The sequence below is a fragment of the Macaca fascicularis genome, chromosome 11 (genome assembly GCF_037993035.2).
Source record: "Macaca fascicularis isolate 582-1 chromosome 11, T2T-MFA8v1.1".
Classification (NCBI taxonomy): Eukaryota; Metazoa; Chordata; class Mammalia; order Primates; family Cercopithecidae; genus Macaca; species Macaca fascicularis.
This window is the reverse complement of record NC_088385.1, coordinates 3,781,912-3,796,755: the sequence shown is the minus strand read 5'-3', so window position 1 is coordinate 3,796,755 and position 14,844 is coordinate 3,781,912. Positions and strand designations below refer to the sequence as shown.

Sequence of the window (14,844 nt, the reverse complement as noted above, 5' to 3'; positions counted from 1 at the left end):
GAAGGAAGGAAGGAAGGAAGGAAAGAAGGAAGGAAGGAAGGAAGGAAGGAAGGAAGGAAGGAAGGAAGGAAGGAAGGAAGGAAGGAAAGAAAATCCATTCTGCAGCTAGCTAAGGTGCCCACATACCCTGAAAATAAGAGTATCTTGCCAGGTATGGTGGCTCACACCTGTAATCCCAGTACTTTGGGAGACCAAGGTGGGTGGATCACTTGAGGCCAGGAGTTCAAGACCAGCCTGGCCAACATGGTGAAACTCCATCTCTAAGAAAAATACAAAAATTAGCCAGGCGTGGTGGCGCACTCCTGTAATCCCAGCTACTCTGGAGGCTGAGGCACAAGAATCATGTGAATCTGGGAGGCAGAAGTTGCAGTGAGCCAAGATTGCACCACTACACTCCAACCTGGGCGACAGAGCAAGACTTCTTCTCAAAAACAGAAAAGAGTATCCTAGTGAAACTGGTAAAAATAAAAGCAAGATATACTCAACAGGAAAGTATTTCAATAAACGGTGTTGGGATAGCTGGATATCCACATGCTAAAGAATGAAGCTGAATCTCTGTTTCACACTAGACACAGCAATTAATTCAAACATACAGTTAGATAGAAGGAATATGTTCTAGTGTTCCATAGCACAAGAGGGTGACTATAGTTAAGAATAGTTTATTGGCTGGGGGTGGTGGCTCACGCCTGTAATCCCAACACTTTGGGAGGCCAAGGCAAGCAGATCAACTGAGGATGGGAGTTCGAGACCAGCCTAACCAATATGGAGAAAACCCATCTCTACTACAAATACAAAATTAGGGCCGGGCGCGGTGGCTCACGCCTGTAATCCCAGCACTTTGGGAGGCCGAGGCGGGCGGATCACAAGGTCAGGAGATCGAGACCACGGTGAAACCCCGTCTCTACTAAAAATTACAAAAAATTAGCCGGGCACGGTTGTGGGTGCCTGTAGTCCCAGCTACTCGGGAGGCTGAGGCAGGAGAATGGCGTGAACCCGGGAGGCGGAGCTTGCAGTGAGCCGAGATCGCGCCACTGCACTCCAGCCTGGGCTGGGCGACAGAGCAAGACTCCGTCTCAAAAAAAAAAAAAAAAAAAAAAAAAAAAAATACAAAATTAGCCAGGTGTGGTGGCGCATGCCTGTAATCCCAGCTACTCAGGAGGCTGAGGCAGGAGAATCGCTTGAACCTGGGAGGCACAGGTTGCAGTGAGCTGAGAGTGCACCATTGTACTCCAGCCTGGGGGACAAGAGCAAAACTCCGTCTCAAAAAAAAATAATAATAATAATTTATTGTATATTTCAAAATAGCTAAAATATTTGAAATGTTCCCAACACAAAGAAATGGTAAGTGTTTGAGGTGATGGATACCTTAAACAACGTGATCATTACAATAACCCTAACCCTAACCCTAACCCCATAAATATGTACAATTATTATATATCAGTTTAAAAAATAAACCACAGAGGCTGAGCACAGGGGCTCACACCTGTAATCCCAGCACTTTGGGAGGCAGAGGCAGGCGGATCATGAAGTTAGGAGTTCGAGACCAGCCTGACCAACATGGTATAACCCAGTCTCTACTAAAAATACAAAAATTAGCCAGGCATGGTGGCACACGCCTGTAATCCCAGCTACTCAGGAGGCTGAGGCAGGAGAATTCCTTGAACCCAGGAGGCAGAGGTTGCAGTGAGCTGAGATCATGCCACTACACTCCAGCCTGGGGGACAGAGCAAGACTGCATCTCAGAAAAAAATAAATAAATAAACCACAGAAAGTGTAAAAGCTAAAACTATAAAACTTGACCAGGCATGATGGCTCATGCCTATAATCCTAGCACTTTGGGAGGCAGAGGAAGGAGGATCACAAGGTCACAAGTTTGAGATCAGCCTGGGCAACACTGATCTCAAAATACAAGAAAAGAAAAAAGAAAAATTAGCCAAGTGCGGTGGTGCATGCCTGCAGTCTCAGGTACTTAGGAGGCTGACGTGGGAGAATCGCTTGAGCCCAGGAGGTCAAGACTTCAGTAAGCTATGACCGTATCACTGTACTCCAGCCTGGGTGACAGAGCAAGACCCTATCTCGAAAAAATAAAAAAATGAAAGGCCACCACACACACACAAAAAAAAACTCAACATAATTAGTCATTAGGGTAATGCAAATCAAAACTACAATGAGATACCACTTCACACCCACTAAAATGGCTCCAAATCACAGACAGACAATAACAAGTGTTGGTAAGAATGTGGAAAAACTGGCTGGGCACAGTGACTCAGGCCTGTAATCCCAGCACTTTTTGAGGCAGGCAGGCGGATTACTTGAGGTCAGGAGATCGAGACCAGCCTGGCCAATATGGCGAAATCCTGTCTCTACTAAAAATACAAAAAATAGCTGGGCGTGGTGGCGGGCACCTGTAATCCCTGCTTCTCGGGAGGCTGAGGTACAAGAATCGCTCGAACCCGGGAGGCGGAGATGGCAGTGAGCCAAGACTGTGCCACTGCACTCCAGCCTAGGCAACAGAGTGAGACTCTGTCTCAAGAAAAAAAAAAAAGATTGTGGAAAAACCGTGCTTGCTTTGGCTGCTCGTATAGTGAAAACTGGAATGATACAGAGAAGATTAGCATGGCCCCTGCACAAGAACGACACATAAACTCATGAAGATTTCATATTAAAACTGAAAAAAAGTGAAAACACGGAAAGCTTCATACACTGCTAGTGGGAATGTAAAATGGTTCAGCCTTTTGGAAGACAGTCTGACAGTTCCTTAAAATGTTAAATAGAGTTACAGTATGACCCAGCAATTCTACTCTTAGATATATAACCAAGAGAAATGAGAACATGTGCACACAAAAACTTGTTTGCAGATATCCAGAATAGCCTTATTTATAATAGGCAAAAAGTGGAGACAACCCAAATGTCCGTCAACTGACGAACAGATAAACAAAATGTGGTATACCCATATAATAAAATGTTATTTGGCGATAAAAAGGAATGAAGTACTGGCACATTTACAACATGGGTGAACTTTATGCTAAGACAAAGCAGCCAGACACAAAAGACCACATACTGTATGATTCCATTTATAAGATCTAAAAATCATTTGTATACTTCACCTACGTGTATATTTATGGTATGTGAATTTTATCTTAATAGAGCTGTTTAAAATCTATATAGGAGAAGAATAGCCACATGTAAATGATCTGGAGATGTAGAATCTTTAAACATTAAATTAAAAGATTATAGTATCAGGAAAACATGACAGATATGAAACAAACAGTAACCAGATCAATAATACTGTAAACTAGATGATAAAAGAATGAGTTGGCTGGGCACTGTGGCTCACGCCTGTAATCCCAGCATTTTGGGAGGCCAAGGCGGGCAGATCACAAGGTCAAGAGATCAAGATCATCCTGGCCAACATGGTGAAACCCCATCTCTACTAAATACACAAAAATTAGCTGGGCGTGGTGGCGTGCACCTTAGTCCCAGCTACTCAGGAGGCCGAGGCAGGAGGATCGCTTGAACCCAGGAGGCGGAGGTTGCAGTGAGCCAAGATGGCGCCACTGCACTTCAGCCTGGTGGCAGAGGGAGACTCTGTCTCCAAAAAAAAAAAAAAAAAAGGAATGAGTTAAGGGAAGGGAAAGAACAAGATCTACCCTGTGTCTCTAGCACTAAGGCAGGGAGAATGTCCTGGGCACATGCAAATCTCCTTCCTTGGGTAGGTATATCCCTTCAGAAGAGGCGAATTAATCATACTATCATATTTTAATGTGTCACTATAAATATCATTTTACAAATCTACCTGCTCTGATTTTGAATATACCAAGCCACGTTCTGATTGCAAACTTCCCACAGATATTTCAACTGGGAATGTAAAGACCAGCTAATTCTCGAATATGGTTCACTAGAAAGTAATTCTCAGATTCAGATTCATCACTTATGAGACGGGCTAATATGAACCAATCCTCAGGAGACATATTAACTTTGGTTGTTTTTAGCTGGGTTTTTTTTTTGTTTTTTTTTTGTTTTTTGTTTTTTGTTTTTTTTGAGACAGCGTCTCGCTCTGTCGCCCAGGCTGGAGTGCAGTGGCCAGATCTCGGCTCACTGCAAGCTCCGCCTCCCGGGTTCACGCCATTCTCCTGCCTCAGCCTCCCGAGTAGCTGGGACTACAGGTGCCCGCCACCTCGCCCGGCTAGTTTTTTTGTATTTTTTGGTAGAGACGGGGTTTCACCGTGTTAGCCAGGATGGTCTCGATCTCCTGACCTTGTGATCCGCCCATCTCGGCCTCTCAAAGTGCTGGGATTACAGGCTTGAGCCACCGTGCCCGGCCGTTTTTAGCTGTTTCTTATCCTATAAAGCTCACAACCAGTGACACTCAACCAAAGGGACACTGCCATAGCAGAATTCCTGAGTCTAATCTAATGTACATCTGGGCAGGGTTTCCCCAGCCTCTCCCACCTCCATTGAGGGTAACTGCTGGGACGTGCCACCATCACTGACGGGTGTGCACTGTATCCCTTGGGCAGGTTGGCCTACTCTGGACTGTGAGGCTCCCACCAAGATACTGCCCACCTGGGATGCCTGGGCTGAGTTGTAGCCTATGCTTCCTCAATACGCCTCCATCTTGGCTCTAACTTAGACACTGAAGATTCTTTCTAACATTCTATTATTTTATCCAGTCTAACTTCACTCTACAGATGAAATGGCTGAGGCCAACTGACTTTAAGAACTTTACCTAAAATCACACAGCTGAATAATGGCAGAGCCAGAACTAGAACCAAAGCCTCTGTTTCCCAGCCCAATGTTTTCTTCGTTATGTGGTGCTGCCTTTGTTGTTATACACCATTTGAATGCTCAGCTTGCATTTGTGGAAATTCCCTTACCCCCTACTGAGTAACTTCCTTCTCAAGTACCTGTTGGCATTTCATGGCTCTAACAATATTCTCATACACCTTTTTTTTTTTTTTTTTTTTTTTGAGACGGAGTCTCGCTCTGCCGCCCAGGCTGGAGTGCAGTGGCCGGATCTCAGCTCACTGCAAGCTCTGCCTCCCGGGTTCACACCATTCTCCTGCCTCAGCCTCCCGAGCAGCTGAGACCACAGATGCCGCCACCGCACCCGGCTAGTTTTTTGTATTTTTAGTAGACGGGGTTTCACCGTGTTAGCCAGGATGGTCTCGATCTCCCGACTTCGTGATCTGCCCATCTCGGCCTCCCAAAGTGCTGGGATTACAGGCTTGAGCCACCGCGCCTGGCCTTTTTTTTTTTTTTTTTAAAGAGATGCAGGGTGGTGTCTTGCTGTGTTGCCCAGACTGAACGAAAACACTTGAGGTCAAGGGATCCTTCTTCCTCAGCCTCCCAGGCAGCTGGAACTACAGATGCACACTACCATGCCAGCTTCTCATACATTATTTAACACCAAAATTTATACATCTTATCCAAAGATACATTTTTTTTTAATTTCAAAAAATTCCTTTGATACTACCAGGCATGTGAAAAAAAATCCTATAAAATTTTATGTCTCTAAATTCACTGACTCAAAAAAAAAAAAAAAAAAAAAAAAAGCCGGGCACGGTGGCTCATGCCTGTAATCCCAGCACTTTGGGAGGCCAAGGCGGGCGGATCATGGGGTCAGGAGATCCAGACTATCCTGGCCAACACAGTGAAACCCCATCTCTAGTAAAAATACAAAAAATAAAATAAAATAAAATAAATTAGCCGGGCGTGGTGGCGGGTGCCTGTGGTCCCAGCTACTCGGGAGGCTAAGACAGGAGAATGGCGTGAACCCGGGAGGCGGAGCTTGTAGTGAGCCGAGACCCGGCCACTGCACCCCAGCCTGGGCAACAGAGCAAGACTCTGTCTCAAAAAAATAAATACAGGCCAGGCGCGGTGGCTCAAGCCTGTAATCCCAGCACTTTGGGAGGCCGAGACAGGCGGATCACGAGGTCAGGAGATCGAGACCATCCTGGCTAACACGTGAAACCCCGTCTCTACTAAAAAAATACAAAAATTAGCCGGGCGAGGTGGCGGCGCCTGTAGTCCCAGCTACTCGGGAGGCTGAGGCAGGAGAATGGTGTGAACACGGGAGGCGGAGCTTGCAGTGAGCTGAGATCCGGCCACTGCGCTCCAGCCTGGGTGACAGAGCGAGACTCCGTCTCAAAAATAAAATAAAATAAAATAAAATAAATACAAAATAAAAAAATAAAAAATTCACTCTCTCTGGAAGATGTAATACATTAAAAGTCAGTGGCAGCCACTGACAAAGCACTGAGCCAAGCAGACAGAGAGGTTTTCATCAAATATCTATCTTATATTATTTGAATTCTTATGTTTTTATTACCTATGTAAAAACATAATTTTAAAAATTGTGCTATAAAAAGGCTTACAAAAGTTACAACATTTATACCACATGTAGTATTTTCAATGAAAAGAATACAATTACAAACTACTAGGGCCACCTTTAAAAAAAAAACTCAGAGAATGTATCTATATACAAAATTTAAAGACTAATGTCTCAGAACATGATTGATAGATGAACCATAGATGTTACCTAATGTTAACAAAGTAGGTAAAATTGGGCCTTACGATACTAGGATGCCTAAGAATAAAAATGAGTAAAAATAAATCAAAGATCTACATTTTTGTGTCCACTTCTCCCTAAATACAATTTGCTCTGCAACGGAATGAAGAAAATAAAGGGCTCGGCCGGGCGCGGTGGCTCAAGCCTGTAATCCCAGCACTTTGGGAGGCCGAGACGGGCGGATCACGAGGTCAGGAGATCGAGACCATCCTGGCTAACACGGTGAAACCCCGTCTCTACTAAAAAATACAAAAAACTAGCCCGGCGCAGTGGCGGGCGCCTGTAGTCCCAGGTACTCGGGAGGCTGAGGCAGGAGAATGGCGTGAACCCAGGAGGCGGAGCTTGCAGTGAGCTGAGATCCGGCCACTGCACTCCAGCCTGCGCGGCAGAGCGAGACTCCGTCTCAAAAAAAAAAAAAAAAAAAAAAAAAAAAAAAAAAAGAAAATAAAGGGCTCATCCCAATTACTGTGATCTCTGCGGGCAGAGGGATAAGTCTGTGTGTGTGTGTGTGTAACAGAATCTTCTCCACAATCACAGTAATTTAGTTGTTGCTTAGTTTTCAGTAATTCCACCTCTAAAATAATTTATTAGGCTAGAAGTCCCATTATTAGTTCCACCAACCACATAAAGAAGAGAAGACAAAACTTTAGAGACTTTTAGTCACCTACTGAATCCAGACATCTTGACTGTTAACGATCCTAGCTACAGAATTTGCTGAATTCGAATAGATTCATAGAAAAAAGCAAATATAAATAAAATGTATGTTGGGTATAGGTTCTAAGCTATCTGAACATGATGATCACAGCATGTAACAACACAAAACCGTTCATTTATTCCTTCCTTTGTTCAAATACTTAATGAAAGATTACTACATGTCCAGCACCGTGCTGAGAACTTCTGATATAATGTTTATCCAAAACATGCTTGGCTCCTGCTCTCACAGAGCTTAGTGTAATGGAGAAAACAAACTAAATGTGCCAGCAGCTCTGTGAAGAAAATTACCCTCTTTGTGAAGGAGATTTTTTGTTTGTTTTGAGACGGAATCTTGCTCTGTCACCAGGCTGCAGTGGCGTGATCTCGGCTCACTGCAAGCTCTGCCCCCTGGGTTCACACCATTCTCCTGCCTCAGCCTCCCGAGTAGCTGGGACTACAGGCGCCTGCCACCATGCCCGGCTAATTTTTTGTATTTTTTAGTATAGACCGTTTTACCATGTTGGCCAGGATGGTCTCGATATCCTGACCTCGTGATCCACCTGCCTCAGCCTCCCAAAGAGCTGGGATTACGGGCGTGAGCCACCGCGCCTGGCCATGCGATGGAGATTTTAAAGCAGCAGTAGCAAGTTCGGATCTGCATTTTAGCATAAGAACACCATCTTGTGAAATTACAGTGTGAGTGAAATTACATTGTAGAGAGGTACTTAAGGTAGCAGAACCAAATTACTACATAGAAATACAATGTTAACATTCTTTTAATTCCTCAGAAAGAAAGGCACCAAGGAATTTCTGGTGATTGTAAATCCAAGGCCAGTCTTGTTGCTGACATCCTCAAAGCACTTTGGTCTTGCCATAGCCCAGAGCCTTGGTTCAGCAACCACTAACTCCAGACACTGCTTCATAGGTAACCACCCGAGCCTTCTCCTTGCCAGTCTTCTTTCCATAGCCCTGCCAAGGATTCAGAGCCAAGACCACCAGCATCACGGCCAGTATAGTTGGCCACCTATTTCAAAAGAGGAGACTCTGCTCACCTGATAATCCAGTTTAGCCTGTCGCATCTTCATCATTTCTTCATGGAAGACACTGTTTTCCAAAAAAAAAAAAGCAAGAAAGCAAGTATATAAAGAGAAAACTCCTTGTCAATTTCATCTCTTTATGCATGTACTCTTTTGGGTTATTTGGAACCAATCGATTCTGCCTTACAGAAAGGCATCAGCTTCTAGAGGCTACCCGCACTGACTGCAGGAGGACTTCCCACCCTTAACACCGCACTTACTCCAGAGGACCTCAGGAGACTGAAATACTCCAAGGACAAGAAAAAGATGAAAACACAGACCCCATGCATGCAGGGATTTCCTTTTGTTTTAAACAATGTCTTGAGTACGCGTTATGCTCTGAACATAGTGGTAAGCATTTTACATGGTATTATTTTGTTTATTTTTTTAAAACAACCCTATGAACTAGATACCATTATTTTTTACACTTTGAAGATGAAGGAAGACTTGAAGAGTCATGTGTAAGGCTAAACAGCAGAAACAGACCCCAATTCTGGTCTCCTTCTGGCATCTAAATTACATCTGAAAAATCAAACATATTTATTTGTTTTTTGGAGTTAGTTCTACGACAGGGAAAATTACACTGTGTATAGCATCTTATTAGAGCCTACTGAATTCCTGAAGATCTGGGCATTTAATTTAACTTACTCAAGTCTGTCATTAATAACATTTATTATGCCAGTCATCAAAGGAGACAACTGTAAGTATGGATGAACAGGTGACATTTATTGCCACCGGGAGACAGATCTGCTTGAAGGCAGAAAGAAACAACAAAAATGGAATAAAACCAGTCTTCAGCTGATAAACCAAGCCCTTCTGAACATTTAAAAACACTCTTTGGGCCGGGCACATTGGCTCACACCTGTAATCCCAGCACTTTGGGAGGTCTAGGTGGGTGGATCACAAGGTCAGGAGTTCGAGACTAGCCTGGCCAACATGGTGAAACCTGTCTCTACTAAGGATACAAAAAATTAGCCAGGTGTGGTGGCCATGCCTGTAATCCCAGCTATTCGGGAGACTGAGGCAGGAGAATCGTTTGAACCCGGGAGGCGGAGGAACAGCGAGATCACACCACTGCACTCCAGCCTGGGCGACAGGGCGAGACTATGGCTCAAAACAAACAAACGGGGGGAAAAAAAAAACTCTCTCTGAAGGCTTTTCTATTGTTGACAATTTCCTAATTTAAGACTTTTTATTTTGTGATTCAGCATTCTTGGAAAGTGTGAAGTATGAAATTAAGCAGAAATGGTTCTCAATTATTTGGATGATAAATGTTTACTGGGAACTTAGTGCCAGAAAAACTGGAACTACAAGGTGCTATTTAAGAAGACAAATTCCATTACCACAAAGAGAAACATGGTGTTTGCTACATGTGGGGCAAATATACCAAAGCATTTATGTATGGCTTAATGGTGTGCCACTATATTCCTACATTTTAGAAGGTTCTATGCATCTTACTAATGCAGAGCAACTTGGAATTTGCATGCTGTCGCGAAGACTCTTCCTCTTCATTCACTTGTGAGGCAGGTTTAACAACCCGCACACACAGACGTGGAGGTGCTTTCTGATTTTCTGACATGCCTCTCTATTTATTAATTCACTCATGATCTTTATGTTTAAAAAACAAACAAACAAAAAATACTGGGTGGTCAATAAATCATCTCTTTTCTCCCAGCTCCAAAGAGGAACAAATAAACAAAAATGTCAGACACAACAGCCTCTGGCCTTGACTTTGTGCCCCTCATGTTTCACCTAGATATGTTCCTACGTTTTCTGTTTTTCTTTTCTTTTTTTTTTTTTTTTTTGAGACGGAGTCTCGCTCTGTCGCCCAGGCTGAAGTGCAGTGGCCAGATCTCGGCTCACTGCAAGCTCCGCCTCCCGGGTTCACGCCATTCTCCTGCCTCAGCCTCCCGAGTAGCTGGGACTACAGGCGCCCGGCACCTCGCCCGGCTAGTTTTTTTGTATTTTTTAGTAGAGACGGGGTTTCACCGTGTTCGCCAGGATGGTCTCGATCTCCTGACCTCATGATCCACCCATCTCAGCCTCCCAAAGTGCTGGGATTACAGGCGTGAGCCACCGCGCCCAGCTGTTTTCTTTAATGATTTTTATCTGCAGTCACGTATTTTTAAACCCCAAATTTAAAAATCCTTCATTAATATAGTGTGACCAAAAAAAAAAAAAAAAAGATAAAACAAAAACAAAACTAGAGTGCTAGAATATTACAGGTATTCAGTGTGTATAAGTATAAAATTTTTTTTTTTAGACAGTCTTACTCTGCCACCCAAGCTGGAGTGCAGTGGCTTCAACTCATCTCACTGCAACCTCTACCTCCTGGGTTCAAGCCATTCTCCTGCCTCAGCCTCCTGAATAGCTAGAACTACAGGGGTGCACCATCATGCCCCGCTAATTTTTGTAATTTTTTTTTTTTTTTTTTTTTGGAGACAGAGTCTCACTCTGTTGCCCAGGCTGGAGTGCAGTGGCGTGATCTCGGCTTACTGCAAGCTCCACCTCCCAGGTTCAAGCGATTCTCCTGCCTCAAACTTCCGAGTAGCTGGGACTATAGGTGCACGTCACTACACCCGGCTAATTGTTTGTATTTTTAGTAGAGACAGGGTTTCACTGTGTTAGCCAGGATGGTCTTGATCTCCTGACCTCGACCTCGTGATCTGCCCACCTCAGCCTCCCCAAGTGTTGGGATTACAGGTGTGAGCCACTGTGCCCGGCCAATTTTTGTATTTTTAGTAGAGATGGGGTTTTGCCATGTTGGCCAGGCTGGTCTTGAATTCCTGACCTCAAGTGATCTGCCCACCTCGGCTTCCCAAAGTGCTGAGATTACAGGCGTCAGCCATTGCGCCTGGCCATGTATCAGTATAAATTTTTTAAAGTTCTGCATAAAATGACATTATACAGCAAAAGGAGAATTTGGAGAAAAAAGTCCACTGTTATGGACTAGTATTTTCATTTTTTAAAATTTATTATTTATTTATTTACTTATTTTGAGATGAAGGGTTCACTCTTGTTGTCCAGGCTGGAGTACAATGACGTGATTTCGGCTCGCTGCAACCTCCACTTCCCAGATTCAAGCGATTCTCCTGCCTCAGCCTCCTGAGCAGCTGGGATTACAGGCGCCCGCCACCATGCCCAGCTAATTTTTTATTTTTAGTAGAGACAGGGCTTCATCATCTTGGCCAGGCTGGTCTCAAACTCCTGACCTCAGGTGATCCACCCACTTTGGCCTCCCAAAGTGCTGGGATTATAGCCATTTTCTTTTTTAATTAAAAATAAAGGCCGGGCGCGGTGGCTCAAGCCTGTAATCCCAGCACTTTGGGAGGCCGAGGCGGGCGGATCACAAGGTCAGGAGATCGAGACCACAGTGAAACCCCGTCTCTACTAAAAATACAAAAAATTAGCCGGGCGCGGTGGCGGGCGCCTGTAGTCCCAGCTACTCAGGAGGCTGAGGCAGGAGAATGGCGGGAACCCGGGAGGCGGAGCTTGCAGTGAGCTGAGATCCGGCCACTGCACTCCAGCCTGGGTGACAGAGCAAGACTCCGTCTCAAAAAAAAATAAATAAATAAATAAATAAATAAATTAGGCCGGGCACGATGGTTCACACCTGTAATTCCAGCACTTTGGGAGGCCGAGGCAGGTGGACTGCCTGAGCTCAGGGGTTTGAGACCAGCCTGGCCAACACGGTGAAACCCCGTCTCTACTAAAATACAAAAAATTAGCTGGGAGTGGCGTCATGCACCTGTAATCCCAGCTACTCAGGAGGCTGAGGCAGGAGAATCACTTGAACTCGGGAGGAGGAGGAAGATGCAGTGAGCTGAGATCACGCCACTGCACCACTCCAGCCTGGGTGACGGTGTGGGACTCCGTCTCAAAAAAAAAAAAAAAAAAAAAAAAAGAGCCAGTGGCTCATGCCTGTATTCCCAGCACTTCCGGTGGCCAAGGCCAGCGGATCACGAGGTCAGGAGTTCAAGAGCAGTCTGGCCAACATGGTGAAACCCCATCTCTACTAAAAATACAAAAAATTAGCCAGGTATGGTGGTTTGCACCTGTAATCCCAGGTACTCAGGAAGCTGAGGCAGGAGAATTGCGTGAACCCAGGAGGCAGAGGTTGCAGTGAACCAAGATGGCGCCACTGCACTCCTGCCTGGGCAACAATGCAAGACTCTCTCTCAAACAAAAAAAAAAAAAAAAAAAAAATTTTTTTTTTTTTTTTTTGACAGGGTCTGGCTCTGTCGCCCAGGGTAGAGTGCAGTGGCATGATCTTGGCTCACTGAAATCTCCACCATGAACTAGTATTTTCAAACAGCTGCTGCTACAAATCTGCACTCTGTTCTCAACACTAAACCAAAGGTGTGACGACTTCTGGCGTGGGGGAAAAACGAATCATTCCCCACCCATGCTAAAACCTCTTCAAAGATGTTAAGTTCTGGCATACAACTAAAGTTTTCAAACGTTTCTCATAAGGCCTCAAATAGTGAAAAAAACAGGTATGTTTTTGACAGTACATCTAGACACCACTTGATTCCTTTCATCAAGCCTGGGCAAGCTGAACAGACAATCTGAATAAATAGGGCACAATCAAAGCATTTTGACCTGAACAGAAGAGACAATAAATACATGTTAAGTAACTGTAACATTTGTAAGTCTCCTATATATCAAAAGTCACATTTTCCCTGAGTTCTAAGTTTAAATAAATTATAACTTAAAAAGTTATACCTTTAGTTAAATTATAACCTATAAAGATATTTTATAACGCCTGGTGCACTGGCTCACGCCTGTAATCCCAACACTTTGGGAGGCTGCAGCGGGTGGATCACGAGGTCAAGAGATCAAGACCATCCTGGCCAACATGGTGAAACCCCATCTCTACTAAAAATACAAAAATTAGCTGGGCATGATGGTGTGTGCCTGTAGTCCCAGGTGCTCAGGAGGCTGAGGCAAGAGAATTGCTTGAACCTGGCAGGTAGAGGTTGCAGTGAGCCGAGATCATGCCACTGCCCTCCAGCCTGGTGACAGAGCGAGACTCTGTCTCAAAAAAAAAAAAAAAAAAAAAGATATTTTATAGACTTATATTCAATCTGAACTAAAATTTCTAGTCTAATCTGGAATATCATCTTAATAAATTTACATTTTTCTGACTTAATTTTTTTTTTTTTTTGAGACAGAGTCTCAGTCTGTCATCGAGCCTGGAGTGCAGTGGCACGATCTCAGCTCACTGCAACCTCCACCTCCCGGGTTCAAGCGATTCTCCTGCGTCAGCGTCCCAAGTAGCTGGGATTACAGGTGCCTGCCATATTTTTAGTGGAGAAGGGGTTTTGCCATGTTGGCCAGGTTGGTCTCCAACTCCTGACTTCAGGTGCAGGTGATCCGCCCATCTTGGCCTCCCAAAGTGCTGGGATACAGGCATGAGCTGCCACGCCCGGCCTGTGTTAATATTCTCTTTCCTTCATTTTAACTTAGTTATTGAATAGCAAGCCTAACCACAAGCAAGCCTGGTTAATAAATCAACACAAAACAGAAAGAATTCCTACAGGAAAAAAAAAAAAAGTGGAGTAACTCTTTTTCCTCCCATTTTTCTCAGAGAAAATTTCCTATTTGCTTGGTTCAAACAGGAGAAACCCTAAACACACATCTTGAAGAAACACAGAAACACTCAAGTGTGGTAGATGAGAATGCCCACAGAACACCATTCTCTTGGACAATTCTCCAGTTACCAACCAGTAAAGGCGAAACTGAAGATACCTGCTGGGCATGGTGCCAGGAGCCTGTGGTCCCAGCTAATCAGGAGGCTGAGGTAGGAGGAGCACTTGAGCCCAAGAGTTCAAGGGTGCAGTGAGCTGTGACTGTGACCCTGCACAGCAGCCTGAGCAACAGAGCGAGACTCCATCTCAGATAAATATAGGTAAGATAGACAGATAAAATAAAAATTAGCTGAAGAGAACTACAAGGCCTTACAACACTGCACAGTGTACGCAAAGAGAATTTTCTGGCAGTATGTCCCATCTCACTCACCTTTATTTATGGACACCAAAAAAACCTAGACTAGGAAAGAGACATTAGTAGGAAAACTGACAAAATTCAAATAAGGCCTATGAATTAGTTAACAGTATTGATTGTATATTAATTTCCTGATTTTGATAATGTGGCCATGGTTATGTAAGATGTTAACATTAGGCCAGGCACAGTGGCTCACAGCACTTTGGGAGGCCAAGGCGGGCAGATCACAAAGTCAGAAGTTCGAGACAAGCCTGGCCAACACAGTGAAACCCCGTCTCTACTGAAGATAGAAAAATCAGCTGGGCGTGGTGGGCAGGCACCTGTAATCCCAGCTACTCAGGAGGTTGAGGCTGGAGAATCGCTTGAACCCAGGAGGCAGAGGTTGCAGTGAGCCGAGATCATGCCACTGCACTCCAGCCTGGGCAACAGAACTAGGGTCCGTCTCAAAAAAAAAAAAAAAAAAGAAGAAGAAGATGATGTTAACATTAGGGGAAACTT

General features: G+C 44.4%; 1 protein-coding gene and 1 non-coding gene across 3 annotated transcripts in view; one reads left to right on the top strand and one right to left on the bottom strand.

Moving 5' to 3' along the window:
- Window positions 1-14,844, bottom strand: part of TULP3 (TUB like protein 3) — a 55,612-nt gene that overhangs the window by 25,080 nt on the left and 15,688 nt on the right. For both annotated transcript variants that reach the window (XM_045364547.2, XM_005569829.5), the window contains exon 2: window positions 8,317-8,368. In XM_045364547.2, coding sequence (XP_045220482.2) covers window positions 8,317-8,368 — 52 coding nt within the window. The remainder of the gene's footprint in view (window positions 1-8,316; window positions 8,369-14,844) is intronic.
- Window positions 2,560-2,668, top strand: LOC123567730 (U6 spliceosomal RNA). The gene has a single exon (XR_006690837.1). It is a non-coding gene; the product is annotated as a U6 spliceosomal RNA (small nuclear RNA).